The 17,124-nt window shown below is 38.0% G+C and overlaps 1 protein-coding gene across 1 annotated transcript in view; it reads left to right on the top strand.

Annotated features, from left to right (window-relative positions):
* LOC306866349 (serine/threonine-protein kinase SBK1-like) overlaps window positions 1-8,428 on the top strand; it is a 17,308-nt gene extending 8,880 nt beyond the window's left edge. Inside the window, exons 2-4 of the mRNA XM_079411502.1 lie at window positions 652-876; window positions 4,489-4,691; window positions 5,340-8,428. Coding sequence (XP_079267628.1) covers window positions 705-876; window positions 4,489-4,691; window positions 5,340-6,194 — 1,230 coding nt within the window. The 5' untranslated portion in view covers window positions 652-704 and the 3' untranslated portion in view covers window positions 6,195-8,428. The remainder of the gene's footprint in view (window positions 1-651; window positions 877-4,488; window positions 4,692-5,339) is intronic.
* Window positions 8,429-17,124: the final 8,696 nt, after the last annotated feature.

Genomic DNA, 17,124 nt, shown 5'->3' with positions numbered 1-17,124 from the left:
ACAGCTTCAGCAAGCTTCATATTTTAAATATCATTCATGCATATAGCACAAATGGTATCAGACACTAATGAACAGAACTTTGGACTGCTTTTGTACTATTTGTTGTGCATTGTGACTACATACACTGTACTTACTTTATGAATGATGTTTTGTTCTTACACTTCTCTTGTATTCAGCTCATTTGTTGAATCCGTATAGTGCATCTTAGCCAAAAACTATGAAATGGTGTTATGCAACAGGCTAGTTTGCACTCGAACACCTTTTGGAGAGGTTTTGTCGTGCGGATGTAAATAGCCCTATGGAACTATGTGATTTTAGCGTTACAAAGGGGATCGGTCAGGGTCTGTGTGCTCTGATCTTTTGTTCTGCTCTGTTCCTCTCATACGTTCTCATTTCGAATACAGCCTGTGATGTTGTGCACATGAAAGAGCCTCCACACAACAGAAAGAAGATCAGTGAACTGTAGGATGCATGAGGTTATATAAGGACTTGTTTAGGAAGCCCCGCAATCTCTGTAACGTTGATGTCTGTGATAAATTGTGTGTCTAATGCAATCATGTTCCAAAGGCCAAGGTGTGAAATTCATTATTTTAGAGTATTTTATCATGTACTTCAACAATCTGCCCTTCTTTTCCACTTTCCTACCTTTAGATTCCTAAATCAACACTGTTGTCGTGGAAACTGGTCCCTCCGTCTGTGGAATAATGAGCTCCTCGCCCCACATGTCCCGTTCCTCCATTGACATCCTGGAAGAGCTGCAGCTCATCACTGCTGAGAACCTGGAGAAGCTGGACTTTAATAAATACTATGAGGTCATTAGGGAGCTTGGCAAGGGCACATACGGCAAGGTGGACCTGGTCATCCACAAGATCAGAGGTAGGTTGAAGGAGATGGACAGGATGGCTTGGCTTACAGGCCTTAGTTAGGAAACACCAAATACATTTTGACAGGAATGAAAACAAGGCTGCGAGGGAAAGAAGTATAGTGCGTTTGACACTGGAGGCCAATTGTTCAGCAGATGAAACACCTTTCTAAACCCCTTTCAGTAGTCAAAAACTCCACTAAAAAAGTTTTGAATATTGCATGCGACCTTTATACAGTGTATGCTATAAGTCTATCCCTCACAACCTCATTTTCATCCATGTAAAATTCAATGTGGTGCATACCCTGACTATAGATATTTAATAAAGTTGTATGTTATTCAAATATTATATATATTTGAAGAGTTCATTTGCAAACACAGATAACTCATCTGTTAAAAAAATCATGTTTTTATGCTGCATTCCAATTAAAATCAATCAAACTGCAGTTGGGTTGTTTTGATTAAATAATAATAACTAAAAAATGACTGCTAACTAATACAATGAAACACAATAATAACACGATAACACAATAAAAAAAAACATGATTTATGAAAATTAAGAAAATGGAGTCATCTGTTTTTGCAAATGAGCTCTTCATTTATATTTTGACTACGATTAAGTCTTTCATATCTTTCACCTAAATATTAATTTGTCTGTAGGACAAGCAATTGGGATATAAAAGAGACCTCATTTGTGGTTTACTTTTCTGTGGGAAATGTTCCCATTCAAACTGACAAAGAATGTTTGCACACAAAAAACAAAATCCACCTACACTTACAAACACACACACAAGCACACATTTCTGTTCGTCCTGTGAAATCTTGCATTATTTATCAGTCATCTGTCATATTTTCAAGATCCTGTAGATCAAACAATTACTGCAGCTCACAGCTATTACGTGTCGTGCACTTTCACACAAGAACACGAGTCCATCTGACATCGAAGTTTAGTTCGTTTATAGTGCAAACATGGTTTCATGAACCCGAGTCTGGCATGCAGTTCATATGAACTCCAGTACGGTTCAGCAGACAGATTGTGCCATTATGCCATTCTCTGTGTAGCATTTTGCTGGCAACTTCAAAGGGACAAATTCTTCAATAACACAGTGAAACTTCTTCCAAATTGCTGTAGCTTCAGTTGCAAACAGATGCCACTAGTAGTAATGGTTTGCTAACTCAAAACAAACTGCAGTTCAAGAACCAAAAGTACAACACAAAGACCTGCAGGGGTGGAAGCAAACTCAATAGCTTTACTATTACAGCATGTCCATATACTGTTCTCCCATGAAAAAAAAAAAGTTGTTGAATCTAGTCAACCAGTGCTGGCGAATGACCAAAGAAGTCTTGCTGGTTTAGCTAATCAAGAAACCCTGTTGAAAAACCAGCAGCCTATTCTGAAAGACAATATACTGAACGATGATGACGATCATGAAGGCATACCTAAAAACAGCCGTCTCCCAGTGACATTTTCAGCCTCTTTTAAGATGTACACAAGTTCAGATCAAGACGTTGTGTTTACATTTCTTTTTGGACGTGTAGTGATGCTCTCCAACCTATAAAGTGCCCCCTCCAGATTTCAAAGAGATGCAAAAAACACCATCTGTCAGCATTCAAAATCCCCATCCATCTACACCTCATTTATTATTCACAGAAGTACTGGCCATAATAAGAGGATGGATGTTGCAGTGCACTGTGGGGGCAGTTCCAGGAATCCACAATCCTGCTGGCCTCAGCACAACTCGTGTGCTGTCATAACATTCACATTTCAGGATATCTGCTCCAATACCTGACAGTTATTGCATGTACTGTATATTATGGGATGCCCCTCAGAGGAAGAATGTGTTTACCAGCTGGGATATCGCTAGAGGAGTAAATTGAATTTGTGTTTGCCGTTTTCCATTTGTATTTTCCTTTAAGCATTCTCCTCTGATCTTGACAGTTTCATAATGTTTATGGGAATACTCAGACTGTAATTAAATGCCGAAACCTGGAGGTCACAATCACAGCAGATGTTTCAATCTATATGCCAGTGTAATTATAAAAGTTACCAAAACTTTCATACAGTTTGTCTCTTCCATAAAATATTGAACACAGTATCTACTGCTCAGGGCCTTATACCACTTCAATTCTCTATAAATGAGAATGACCCCTCTCTTTAATACTGCATTTCGTCCAAATGTGGGATACTCCTACGTCTGACTTGTGACCATTACAATGTTCTATTGCTTGATGCTTGTGTAAAGAAACTAGATGTCTGTGCTATCGCTAACACGGACATCTCCTAGCAACAAAACTGCAGAGGATAAATGATGTGTTTGTTCAGCAGGTGTATTGTTATCAGCAGAAAGGATCATTTACCGTGTTTTACACACCTGTTCATGCAAACATTTATATTATCATGTAATGTAGGAACTTTGACTCATTGGTGCATTTCATTTGCTTAAAAGTGAATGTTTATCATTAACTGATGTCATAAACTTGCAACTTGGCGAAATGTGGGCTGTGGATTTCTGCATAATTTCCCAAGTTGAAAAGTGGTGTTAAATTGCACTTTCCACAAAGTGGTACACTACTGATGATGTGTCACACTGGTGTGAATATCTAGTTTTGGCTTTTCCTCAGTTTCCTCATTGGTGGCTACGGTGTGAATTATTATAGAGCTGGAATGTTGTTTTTTTCCCCAGGACTGCAACTACAAGTCAACCCTAAGTAGACTTCTATTGTTCTACCTACTGCAGTCCCAGATTGCCTGTCATCTGCCTGAGCAGGTGCAACTGTCTGCTGTGCATATACTGAAGGTCCTTTGTGAAGGCCTTTATCTTAGCTGCACAGACAGCTTCTGCAATCTGTTGTGTTATGTAATAACAAAGTTGGGGACGGGGGTTCCTCTTGCCATTTGACCTTCCTTTCAAGTGCTCAGCAGCTGCTAACCCTCTGCAGTGTGTTATGCAAAGGACTTCAGTAGTGACTCTCATTCAAAATCTCTTCAAAATGTCTTTTTGTTCAAGATGTTGACGAGACCATGTGAATTACAATCACAGTTTTTGTCATTTAGGGATGAGTAAATCTGAAAGATGACGCCTCAGTAATAGACTGGCAGTAAACAATGCTCATTGCATGACAGTCTCTGTGAAATGGATGTTCAGAAAACAGAAATTGATGGAAATGCTACTGATTATTTCACAGACAGAAAGTGGAATACACATCTGCACATTGATATCTAAGTTCTTTCCTAGATGCAGCTGGTACCTTTTAAACATGATTCGGTTTATCAAAGGGCTGATAGAAACCCGTCTGTGGTTGAGACACCCTCCTCATTCTACTGATGGAAGTCATTTCATGCACTAATGCAGGGGCGGACAACATTGGAAAGCCATAGATTCATGTTATTGGAACTTGCTTCAGGTTTTCTTGAACCTTTAGAATTTATTAGCCAAAAAGAGCTGTTCCCTTGTAAATTGGTTTCCTACATTAATACATGACCTGACTTTGTCTCGACGTGACATTTAAAAGAGCATGTTCAGATCTTGCAAGTAGGCCATTAACTCTGTGCCAGCGACAGAATGATCAGGAATGCATTAAAAGCCAAGCAATGTTAACCTCTACCGCTCTCTTTTTTCTTCTAGGCACGAAAATGGCCTTGAAATTCTTGCGGAAGAAAACCACTAAGCTGAAGAGTTTCCTACGCGAGTACAGCATCTCTCTCTACCTGTCACCCTGTCCTTTCATCATCAATATGTATGGCATTGCCTTCGAAACTGACGAATACTACATCTTCGCTCAAGAGTATGCACTGGCAGGCGATCTCTTTGACATCATTCCTCCCCAGGTGAGACTATAACAAATCGCTATATAATCGACATATATTATAGATATATTCATATTGTGCTACTTGCACATGCTTTTGCACATCGTATGCATAGGTATGTTTTCTGAGTTTTTCAGAAACATAGGTAGAGGCACATAGGTTTCCAATGAACCTGAGTGTTGCTAGGTAGTTGCTACAATGTTCAGACTAGTTGTTAGCGTATTGCTATGTGGCTACTATGTTATTCTGTGTGGATACTACAGTGGGTGGTTGATTTAAGTCGAAAAACGATTCTAGTGATTTCTTGGACAAACCTTATCTAGTTTCCGGAACTCACCAGTACTGTCCCACGAGCCTGAGGTCTTGCTTTCCCACCGCAAGCACACCTCTCCCTAAATCTGTTCAGTTCAGTGAGTTCCTGAGATGAGCAGCGTATTCAGTTGAGGATGTACACAGTGTTCATCGCACGGAAATAACTGAGGACTTTATGTTCCCTGCAAACTTGTTGCCACATTACAGAAAGCCTTAATTTTATGGTGATCATGTTTTCTGTTGCGGGGGCTCATTATGTTTCAGATTTGGCTGTCTGTGAGAATTATGATAGCACTCATTATGTAACCACATGGTATTTCGTTGTAGCGTCTAATTCCGTATTCTTTCCGTGCGTAGGTTGGACTGCCGGAGAATGTTGCCAAGCGGTGTGTGCACCAGGTGGCGATTGCACTGGATTACCTGCACTGCAAGAAGCTGGTGCATCGTGACATAAAGCCAGAGAACGTCCTCATCTTTGACAAGGAGTGCCGGAAGGTGAAACTGTCAGACTTTGGCATGACGCGGTGCGCTGGCTCTCCAGTAAAGCGAGTGAGCGGAACCATCCCGTACACGGCTCCAGAACTGTGCGACCCCAGCCGACAAGAGGGGCTGTGTGTAGACTACAGCACTGACGTGTGGGCCTTCGGTGTGCTTCTCTTCTGCATGCTCACTGGGAATTTCCCCTGGGAAAAAGCACTCCCGACTGACGCCTTCTACGAAGAGTTTGTACGCTGGCAGCATCGGCGGAGGCGAACCAGCGCGGTGCCTTCACAGTGGCGCCGTTTCACTGACGAGGCGCTCCGCATGTTCCGCTGCCTGCTGGCCATCAAGCAGGACCACCGATGCTCTGTCAAAGATGTCTTCAGCTACTTCAACCACTGCTGGATGCTCGACACGGAGAACGGCAACACAACCCATGTCTCTGGCAGTAACGGCAACAACAGTGCGGTGATGAATGGCCGTCAGGCTGAGCTTAGCTCTTCTTCCTCTGAAGAAGATGAGTTGGTGGACCGTTTGAAGCAGCAGAGCTTGTCGCCTGTGTGTGGGGTAGCTAAAGGAGGTATCGTCATGGAGCCAATGACAGCACACTACTCCTCTACGTCCACGAACAGCTCTGCTTCCTCTACTGGCGGCTATGAGCGCGTCTCCCGTGATAACAATGGCAACAATGGTCGAATCTTAGTCACGACACCTATTGAAATATGTGTGTAGAGAGGTCACTGGCATTGAACTACCTTGCACATGTATTTGGGATGACTAGATGACAATAAGGACTCAAGTCCTTGTGAAGCAAATGCGTCAGAAGAAATGTTGGTAGCTGACGCACAAGTGCTCAGCATCCCAAGAAGAGCTGACAGCTTGAAATTCTTCCTGATGACGAGTATCTCTGAGGGAATCTGTAAGACAATCACCAGAGTCTGCAGATAGTGTCTCAACCACGTTTTCCACGTATAATTAGACCAAAACGAAAATTGCGAAACTCTTTGCAAAAATATGAAGCAATATGTTGATTTTGTTTTGTGCAAAAGTGATTAAGTCAAAAAAGATTTGAAAAAACTTTGATTTGAAACATGAGGGGGAAAAAAACAGCAAAAACTTTTCATGTGGAGACTTACGTGGTTTCAGAAGCACAGTAGGAACTGTGTTGGTATTGTTTCGTGATTGTGTATCCCTGTGGTCAGTGGAAATGACTTTGGAAGCTTATTGATTACTTTATAAGTGTGTTGTATTATTCATTTTGGTCTTGATCGTTTTGTTATTTATTTAATATTGTAGCATTACAATGTTAAATTATAATTTGAGGAGAATCTGCACTGTCAAATCTCAGTTTGCTCACTATTAAACCAAAATTGGCAAGAAAAGATCAATTGATTTCAGAAGACTGTTAGGGAGGTTTGAATGGTAGATTGAAAACTTTTTTTTTTCTTTAGTAACAGATGCAATCCATGTACAGCGAGTAATTCCTCTCTGTCTAGAAGTACAATATTTGGCCCTTCTTGCAATCAGAAACAGTTTTTTACAGGGCTGTGGGTGTACCACAAAATGCAAAAGTAATTTAGACATCATGGTTAACAAAACACACTTCAAAAACCATTCAGCCACTGTGTGTTCATATGTTCATACAGTGAATTACAATACCACATTATGTACTTTACATTATTTCCTCTTTTTGCATTCTTTCTGAGCATTATGTATGGAGTCCTGATAGCACACGTATGTCACTTTTTGGTTTTCTCTAGAAGATGTCAGTTTTGGATTCTCTTGGAGAAGTTCATGTTGGATGTTAGAATGAAATTTAGCCGATGTTTTTTCAATGTGAGGTTTAGATGTTTATATATGAATTTGCGTTAATCAGATATTTGTAGACAAAATGTGATGCTTAAAAGAGCATGATATGCTTTCCAGATTTGCAGTGTTCTCTTTCATAGATGTCTTGTTGACGTACATGTGCTTACTGAGTGAAGTTTAAGGATTTCTCAGGTATACCATTCACTGTGTAATATTTAATAGTCAACATGAAATCGAAATTTTACCTATTTACTTTCCTAATACACATTCCTAGTCTTACTCGGCACTGACCAGTGCACATTATTCAAAACATACGAGTTTTCTACCACAATTTCTGCCACTAAACTAATTTTATTTTTTGATTGCTTAAAATACCTCTTAATTTAAAACCTTCCCCTCCAACCACTTGTCAAATTCAGACACTTGTCAAAATAGATCAATTCAGCCTATCGCCTCCTTCATTTTTTCTCACTGAGTATTCTGTTTTACTTTAAAATGTCAAATGATGGTTATCATTAGTAAAATAATTTGTGAAATGGTTTCAAACACAATTTCATTTTGTCTTTAACACCTAATTTGTTACTCGATGCATAGGAAGTTTTGTTAATTTCATACTCTTGTTTGAAGAAAGGTAGCAATTTGTTGGTACTGTTTTGATCTTGTGCTGTTAAAATGCAAAAAGTGTCGACAATGTGTGAAAGGGCATTTGCATGGGTATAACAGAAAACCAATGTAAGGGGATGGTCTCTACTTTTAGGAATTGTGACTATTATTGTGTAGTAATATTTTAAATTAGCACAAGTTTGCATAACTTAATACAAGTTTCAGTGGAGTCAAAAAAGGACAACGTGAAAGGACAAAAAAAAGAAAAAGATTTTTTTAATTCTTCATGTGCAGAACATGGAACTTATATGGCCAGCCAACAGTGATGGGGCATTACAAAACATATTGATGCGCTCACAGACAATAACCGTGAAGAAGCTGGAAGACATTTTAACCCTGCAAAATGTATGAAGAAAACAAGTCAAATGTGAAAAGTTTTTTGTTAAAAGGACAAAAGCAAAAACAGACATTTTAATGTGTTGTGTTTTCCAGAAATATTTGCATGAATCAATATTGCTCTGGAGAAACATTGTAGAAATAAACACTAAAAGTATAAAACAATGTGGCTTTTGTGTCTTTTCTGAATGAATGTTCCAACTGGTTTTCACATATGAATCGTCCTATATGCTCGGCTAAGATTCCAGTTTTTTTTTTTTAAATGCTCCAATGCAATATCTTTTTCATGCCCTACCATACTAATCTGACCTGATAGCTGATGGCATTTCACTCTCTTTACCAGTCATAAATTATTAAGTATTGCAGTTCTGTTTACGTGTCACAAGATACATGTCTACTGGAAAAGAGATTCTATTTTAATTTGTTTATTTTAAAACATGCCGAGTTAAGCGATATTTGAATTAATGACCAATGCAGTTGTTGATATCTATAGACCAATGAGCTGTATACTTGCACGAAAATGTTAAACATAGTTAGTTTCCCCCTTTTTTCCACATATTTTTAGGCAAAAACCCTCTTTCTGCACTGATTCCATTAAAGTGTAGCAGTGTATTCTGTCATAATACTTTAGAATTCTTTAGAATGCTCAGTCTATTCTAAAGTACATTTGCTTTTAAGCAGCAGTGTGAGTAAAGATGGCAGCATCCTGGGGATGCAACTGCCCTTAAAATGAATGGAAAAGCGATTGGATAGATCTCTACAGGTAAAATAGAATCTTCAGATAAAGAAAAATGTGTAAGTAAATATTTAAATGTTTGCATTTTTATGTAATTTTTTTAAATTAATCAAATAATTAGTTAAATCTACACGCACATTTTAAAATTTGAAAACGCCGTATTTGTTTGAAAATGTTCTCTGTCCGTTCTTTTTTTTTTTTTACACTGATACGTCTGAAAATGTGAAAAAGTTTTCATTCTGGTAGATAATTTTCTTAGCAATATATCATTCCATATATATATATATATATATATATATATATATATATATATATATAGGTACAATATGCATCATATGACTAAACATACATCACCATTTTCAAAAACAGGTAGCCTACCTCAGTTTTCACAGTCCACACTACCGGCATTTGCAAATGTATCTACTTGGGATAGCATTTTCAAAATGTCTCAGTGTAGACAAAAGGTGAAAACGTAGAGAAAAAAGACACAAAATTTTAAATGTATCTGGATAGATAATTCATTAAACTAAAATATGTATTACAAAGGGATCAGAGTTAGTGAAAGCTCCTGACTAGTTCCCTTACACAAATTACAGTGACAGAAGTGAGCTGACTCATTATGGGATGCTAATGAGCAACAAAGACGCAATGTGAGAAAGAGCCCTAGGGGACTGTGTGTGTTGGCCTGTTCTTGGTAGTTTAGTTTAACCCTAAAAACAAACATTAAAGGGAATACAAATGTAATGATAATATCTTATTTGCTTGTCAAAGATTTACTGAAAATGTTTGACTAAAGCACCAACTCTAGTACTTCTGCCATCTGGACGGCTCAGACTGCAAGACAGAAGCAGGAAGACAAAACAACATCTATCGTGTACATTTTGTTCCCACGATTCATGCTGGATAAGAAGAGAATGTATCAAACTCCCACCTTATTACCATCCCTCCACTTTCACACCTCAGAGCCAAACACAGTTTCACAAGATGGTATTGCTAAAAATCACAACCCTGTGGTGCTTTTTTGGACATCTAGAGAGGTGACTCAGTGGCTGTTCTTGCACATGGAGGATTTATATGGATATGAATAGAAGATCATTTTTACTGTCGACCATCTAGCAGTGGGAGGTAGTGAAATACAGCCAGGTACAGACAGAAAGAACAGCTTGATCTATATTCATCTGATTGGATTTTAATGCCTAAAGCTCAAAGCGGAACTCCAAGATCTCAATGTCAGCCTCTTTTAAAGCTTGCAAAGGCTGAATTCCAGTGCAGTTTTCTGGTGGCCAGAGCAATTCATCAGACAGTGATGTAAACTATTTATGTGTGGTAGCATATGGCTTTTAACCTGATTCACACCGAACACATGGCGAAGCATGCTGATTTGTTTGATCATCTGAGCACAATCAAAAAATATTTTGCTGCTCAATAGTGGAGCAAACTAAAACGAGCATCATCATTACTATTTAATGAATTATGATTACTATATTATTATACAATTTGTGGAAAATCTAGAGAACATGACTGAAATTTGTCAGACTGTAAGCAGCTGACAGCTGCTACAAACCCACATGGTAAAGATCCTTATCTTGTTCTAGTAAGAGTTTTTATCAACAGATGTATACTAAGCTCCACTCCACTCAGAGAAAATATCAGAACCTATTTTCTGTTTCCCGTTGCCCTGGAAACACAAAACTACCTTCCCTTGTGAAAAAGAAGTGTGCTTAAGTACATTGAATGTGGTGAGTTTAAAATGTATAATTTTAGCGTGATAGACATGATAATCATAACCAACAGATTTTTTTTGCAGAATATGAGGTACGAGCTGTAAAGGCACAGCCCTATTCTGGAAAAGGGGGCGAGGAGCAGCTACTTTCGTTTAGAAGTGAATGCACCGATCCGAGTGAGTATAACGTATTTTTATGAATCTTTGCAAATTGCATTTCCTATTAACATGCTAGTTAGCCAGTTTCGCGGCTAAATTAAACAGTACTGATTGTCACCCCACGGAAGAGAGGGGCGGGGTCAGCAGAGCTCATTAGCATTTCAAGGGGTCATCAGATGCCCATTTTCCACAAGTTGATATGATTCTTTAGGGTCTTAATGAAAAGTCTATAGCATACTTTGGTTAAAATTTCTCAATGGTAGTGTAAAAACCACCTTTACCCTGTCAAAATCAGCTCTGTTTTCATCAAACCGTTTTTCAGTCCATGTTGCTTTAAATGCTAATGAGCTTTGCTGACCCCGCCCCTCTCTTCCTTGGGGTGACGAGCAGTACTGTTTACTTTAGCCACGAAACTGGCTAACTAGCATGTTATTAGGAAAGGCGATTTGCAAAGATTCATAAAAAAACGTTATACTCACTTCTTCTGTAGATGAAGCTGGATCACGGATGATTTGTGCGAACACAGACGCATTTAGATCGGCGCATTCACTTCAAAGCGAAAGTAACGTTAATCCTCTGCGTCTTCAGCAGCTCACAAGTCGGGAGTTAATGGCGACTGCTATATTCATCATTGCATCCAACAACAAAGCACTTCAATCACTTAATCAGAGACATCTTTTCTTCGACACAATGACGGACAGCTCTCAGCTCACTCAGGGTGGGTCTAAGGTAAGACGGCCTTGTCAATCAACTATTGTGGGAGGGGCTTTTACAGAACTATGTCATTCTGACAGGAATCTCAGCCTGATTTGAGAAAGGAGATTTTAAAATAGGGATTTAAAAAAAAAACACTGGGTGGATTTTTATCATTATAGGATGGATGTGTACACACACTTCCAACACCCATTTATGTTCAAACAACTTGAAAAGTGAGTTTTGCATACGATGACCCCTTTAAAGAGACTTCTGCTTCTACTTAAAATAGACATTTTCAAAATGATATAAGAAATTATCTGTGGGGTATTTTGAGCTGAAACCTCACAGACACATTCTGGGGACACCTGTATCTTGTAAAAAGGGGGCATAATAGGTCTCCTTTAAACCACAATTTTCATTTAATTGTAAATAACATACAATTAAGTGTATGAAAACACTACATTCAATTTGCATTTAAGTATCATATTTCTATACTCTTTTATGTACTTTTCCTCCCACACAGGATACCTCACAACAAAATGACAAACTTATTGCTAGACTATTTATTCCTACATTATTAATTAATAAGGTTGAGCAAAGATGCTTAGCCACTGAGAGAGATGCAAAATGTGGATGATCCAGAAAACCTTTGGGCAGCACTGCAGATTATGATAAAGACAGAAAACAAATTATACTGTTGGATTTCTGGGTGCTGAGATAATGTTAACGCCCAGAGTGAAGGGATGTCGAGCAGAGAGAACCAGCTATTAGCTGCAGGCATCAGCCATAAAGCAACTTTACACAGGCGTGACAGATCCTGCGTCTCATCTCTCTCTCGCTCTCTCATCTTCTCACGGTTAATCTTTGAGATAAGCAGGACAGATTAGTCAACACACAAGCAGATAGCACCAGTGCTGTGCTTGAAAAGTAAGGCCATCATAACCTTTCCACTCTATTAACTTGATATGTCAAGAGTTAGGAAATTACTGTTGCCATTTGCATATGATTAGAAGGGAAATCTGATATTAGATGATTTGTGAGTCAATTTCCTACTTTTGAATGAGGAAACATGCTTTCGCTACAAAGTGTATGGCGCCTACCAAAAGGAGCTAACTGACCATGCAAACAGAAAGATTGATATCTTCTTTTTAAATGTACCGAAATAGAAATGTGCAAGATTAGTTGACTACAATCGGTAGAAACGTAACTGCTGCTGCTATAGTAGACTAGTCAAAATTTAGTCATTTTAATGTTTTAAAAATAATACATTGCTTTGAAAAGTGGATATCTGAAGTGGAAAACATGCATTTTCTTCATATCACTTGCTGTGGGCTGAGAGAAATGTCCACTTGGAAGATATGGGCAAAGTTTGAGAGCATATTTACCGAGTTAAAGGGGGATGCATGAAAGAGAACTGACTTAAGAAAGGTTTCTATGATATTTTTCCATAATACCTCCAATAATGGCTAAAAACTGTGTTTACAGAGGTAACCGTTGTATTTCTGCTTGCTCAAAAGTGCCACCTACTGTCAAAGAGTAATTCTGGATTTTTATTCATCCCGTCTGCTGCTTCGGAAAGGAACCCCAACTCAACTGTCTTGCCATAACTACCCAACTTACTACAGATACATTCGGTAAAATGGTGGTTTGTTTATTTATTTATTTATTGAAACACTGGGATGAAGCTGTTGTGTCATTTGTTTTTTGTTTTTGTTTTTTGGTCTTGGGAAGTTTTTGTGTTTTGTTAATGCCTAACGCCAGAATTATTTGATAATTATTTATTAATTACTAATGGCTCCCTATATTTTCACTTTAAAATAGGCCTACTGTTTCAGGTTTGAAATAAGTCCTGCAGAATTATTTGATAATTCTTTATTCATTACTAATGGGTTCCCTGTATTTTCACTTTCCCTCAGTCCTTGCCTTACATACAGGAATTGAATTAATGGTAATATGGTATATGCTGCGGAGGCACACATACAGTGCTGTATATAAAATATAAACACTAAGGTAAGTTGTCGCAAGGTACTGGAGTGGTGGTGGGGTTCCTATTGGAAGCTGATTTCTTACAAAATACACTCACAAAACAATTCACTACACAGGCAAAACCTCTATAAAATGTATTGCATTTATTAATATTGCATTTTCATACTACTACTACTACTGCTAATAACATTTATATGAAAGGGTCACAACAATGTAATTGTGTATGACTGTTCATTAGTAGTTACTTCATAGTTATTTGTCTTGAACCTTAACTAGCAGATAATTAATAGTAGTTCTGCAGGAGGTATGACAGAATACATTAGTTATTGATTAGCTAACTGTTACTTAACACAATCATACAATTTATTACATACTGATTAGTTAACACATCTTCCTTAGTAGTTAACAGTAGTGAGTCAAGTGTTAATGAATAATTACCTGTTAGTTCGTCAATAAATCCTATTAGTTATGCAGTAAATAAGAAACAGTATTCTGAAGTGTTAACAAATATTCAAGCTGACGTTTTGGATTAGACATTATGCCTGCTATAATGTCACTTTGTATAATAATAATGTTGTATAATGTCTTATTATATCATTTTTAAATAGTGTTATGCTATAGAATGTGCAAATGTTCTCACTTAGCCAGGAAAATCAGATCAAATCTAATTATCAGTTAACTCTTGGACAATCACAGAACAGAGTTGATCTGCAGGAGCCTGATCAAAGCTCACATGATAAGTAATAGGCACAGTCAGGTAGAGATAGAGGTCTGAGCAACACCAGCACTATTATTGGATCAGTGAATTCACACACTGCTAAGAGACAAGCACACTATTTCCACCACAAACACAGCGGATGTCAGCAGGGACCTTGGCAGCCTGGTACAGCTAGTGATCTGATTGGGTAATGAGGGGGATGAGTCATAAGATTTGACTAGAGGAAAAATAAGGAAATATAAGAGACTATTCAGACTGTGAATCTGTGGATAACAGGAGGTCAGTATCTAAATGTGAGAACTTTAACTAAGGCCTGCATTATTATTATTACTATAGCTTATTCCTTTTTTCAAAGATTTGAAAAAAATGTATAACCACACTAAATGTGTAACTAAACATTGTAACTCATCCACAACTACTGACTTAACATCTAGAGACACCTTAGTCCGGGTACAGGCCATAATGAATTTTACGTAAATGAAAATGTGCGGAGGATAGATTTGGTGAACACTGTATAAAGATCCTAAATCTAATGTAATCCTTAAAATTCACAACTTTCAATCTGTTTTATGGAGTTTTGTCTACTGAAATTATTTTGAAAAGCTGAATAATCAGTATGTTTTTGAACAACTGCACAATCCCCATTAAAAAAAAAAAAACTATTTCTTTCTTCACCTCATTTTCATTTCCTGTCAAAAACTAAATATGGCACTACTACCCTGATAAAGCCTATTATTTTTCCAATTAGGCTAAATTCAAACTTTACATTTTTGGGATTGACACCCATACTTTCAGGTGTGAGTCTGGAAAAAAAAATGTCCTGTTCACACAGCTGCTTCCAATAACAGCTCGAGTACTGTGGAGGAACGACAGCGGAAACGACACAACGCAAGTGAAGTGTGTATTTTACTGGATATCAAATATGGCAACGTGAATAAAACTGTATTACAACCCGAGTACCGGAAATGTTTGGACGTTTTTTAAATTTGAATCAAATGAAAACTATTAAAATTATAAAAAAAATCACATGAGCCAATATTCTATTCACAACAGAACATAGAGAACAGAAAAAAAATGTTTAAACTGAGAATTTTTAATTTTACGCACAAAATGAGCTCATTTGAAATTTGATGCCTGATACAGCTCTAGTTAGGACAGGGGCATATTTACCATGGTGTAGCATCTCCTCTTCTTTTCAAAACAGTTTGAAAACGCCTGGGTATCGGGGTTATGAGGTTCTGGAGTTTTGGTGTTGGAATTTGGTCCCATTCTTGACTGATATAGGTTTCCAGCTGCTGAAGAGTTCGTGGTCGTCTTTGACATATTTTCGTTTAATGGTGCGCCAAATGTTCTCTATAGGTGAAAGATCTGGACTGCAGGCAGGCCAGTTCAGCACCCGGACTCTTCTACTACGAAGCCATGCTGTTGTAATAGCTACAGTATGTGGTTTTGCATTGTCCTGCTGAAATACACAAGGCCTTCCCTGAAATAGACGTCATCTGGAGGGGAGCATATGTTGCTCTAAAACCTTTCTATAACTTTAAGCATTCATAGTGCCTTCCAAAACATGCAAGCTGCCCATATCATATGCTCTTATGCACCCCCATACCATCAGAGATGCTGGCTTTTGAACTTAACGCTGATAACACACTGGAAGGTCTCCCTCCTCTTTAGCTCGGAGATTTGCAAAGCCTTTGCAATTTGACATTGAGGAGCGTTGTTTTTAAAGTATTCCACAATCTTTTTATGCACTCTTTCACAGATTGGAGAGCCTCTGCACATCTTTACTTCTGAAAGACTCTGCCTCTCTAAGACATCCCTTTTATAGCTAATCATGTTACAGACCTGATGTCAATTAACTTAATTAGTTGCTGGATGTTCTCCCAGCTGAATCTTTTCAAAATATCTTGCTTTTTCAGCCCCCGTGCCAACTTTTTTGTGACCTGTAGCAGGCATCACATTTGAAATGAGCTCATTTAGTGGATGAAAGTGTAAAATTTCTCGATTTAAACATTTATGTTATCTATGTTCTATTGTGAATAAAATATTGCCTCATGTGATTTGAAAGTCTTTTAGTTTTCATTTTATTCAAAAATTTAAAAAAACGTCCCAACAGTTCCGGAATTCGGGTTGTATCACATTTGAAATGTCAAAAGTCCAGTCGAGGTGCAAGTTTATCCTTACATGTTTACGGGTTCAATGGATCATACTTGATCCGGGATCCATATGGACCAGGTTCCGATTCATGGATTAGTTGCAAAGTTGTCATGGAGCGATGCACGTGTTTCTAAGTCTTGCCAATTTAGCCATTCAAATGCAAAAGAAGGGAATGATAACTCTCTACTCGTGCTCTGTTTTCTTTGAGGCACAACCTCAAAGCATGGACACCTTTTGAATCAAAATGTAATTCTTTCACACTTATCATTAATAATGTTTGAACTTTATCAGTTAGGCTACCAGTTTTTGCTGGAGTATCAGCAAAGTATTTTTTAAATTAATAAATGGAAAGTTGAATTTTTTTCATTTATGTATTTATTTAATTTAAGTCCGGTTCCATTCACACAGCAGGACTTTACAGGAAATGTGATCTTGAAAATTAAGATGTTGCACTCCCATAAATAACCAAAATGTGTGTGAACACAACCGTATTGGGGAATACAGGACTAGCGAGACAACCATATTCTGCTGCTGTGTGAACTTAGCCATACTGATTTGGACCAGTAACCAGAAAACTTTAGCAACCACCAAGCAATGCCATGGTAACATCCTAGCAATTGGAAAGTATTCCATTAAAAACCACTCAAAACAATTTAGCAGCTGCAGCAGAATGCCCTAT

The sequence above is a fragment of the Barbus barbus genome (genome assembly GCF_936440315.1).
Source record: "Barbus barbus genome assembly, chromosome: 4".
Taxonomy (NCBI): domain Eukaryota; kingdom Metazoa; phylum Chordata; class Actinopteri; order Cypriniformes; family Cyprinidae; genus Barbus; species Barbus barbus.
This window is presented reverse-complemented; position numbering and strand designations above follow the sequence as displayed.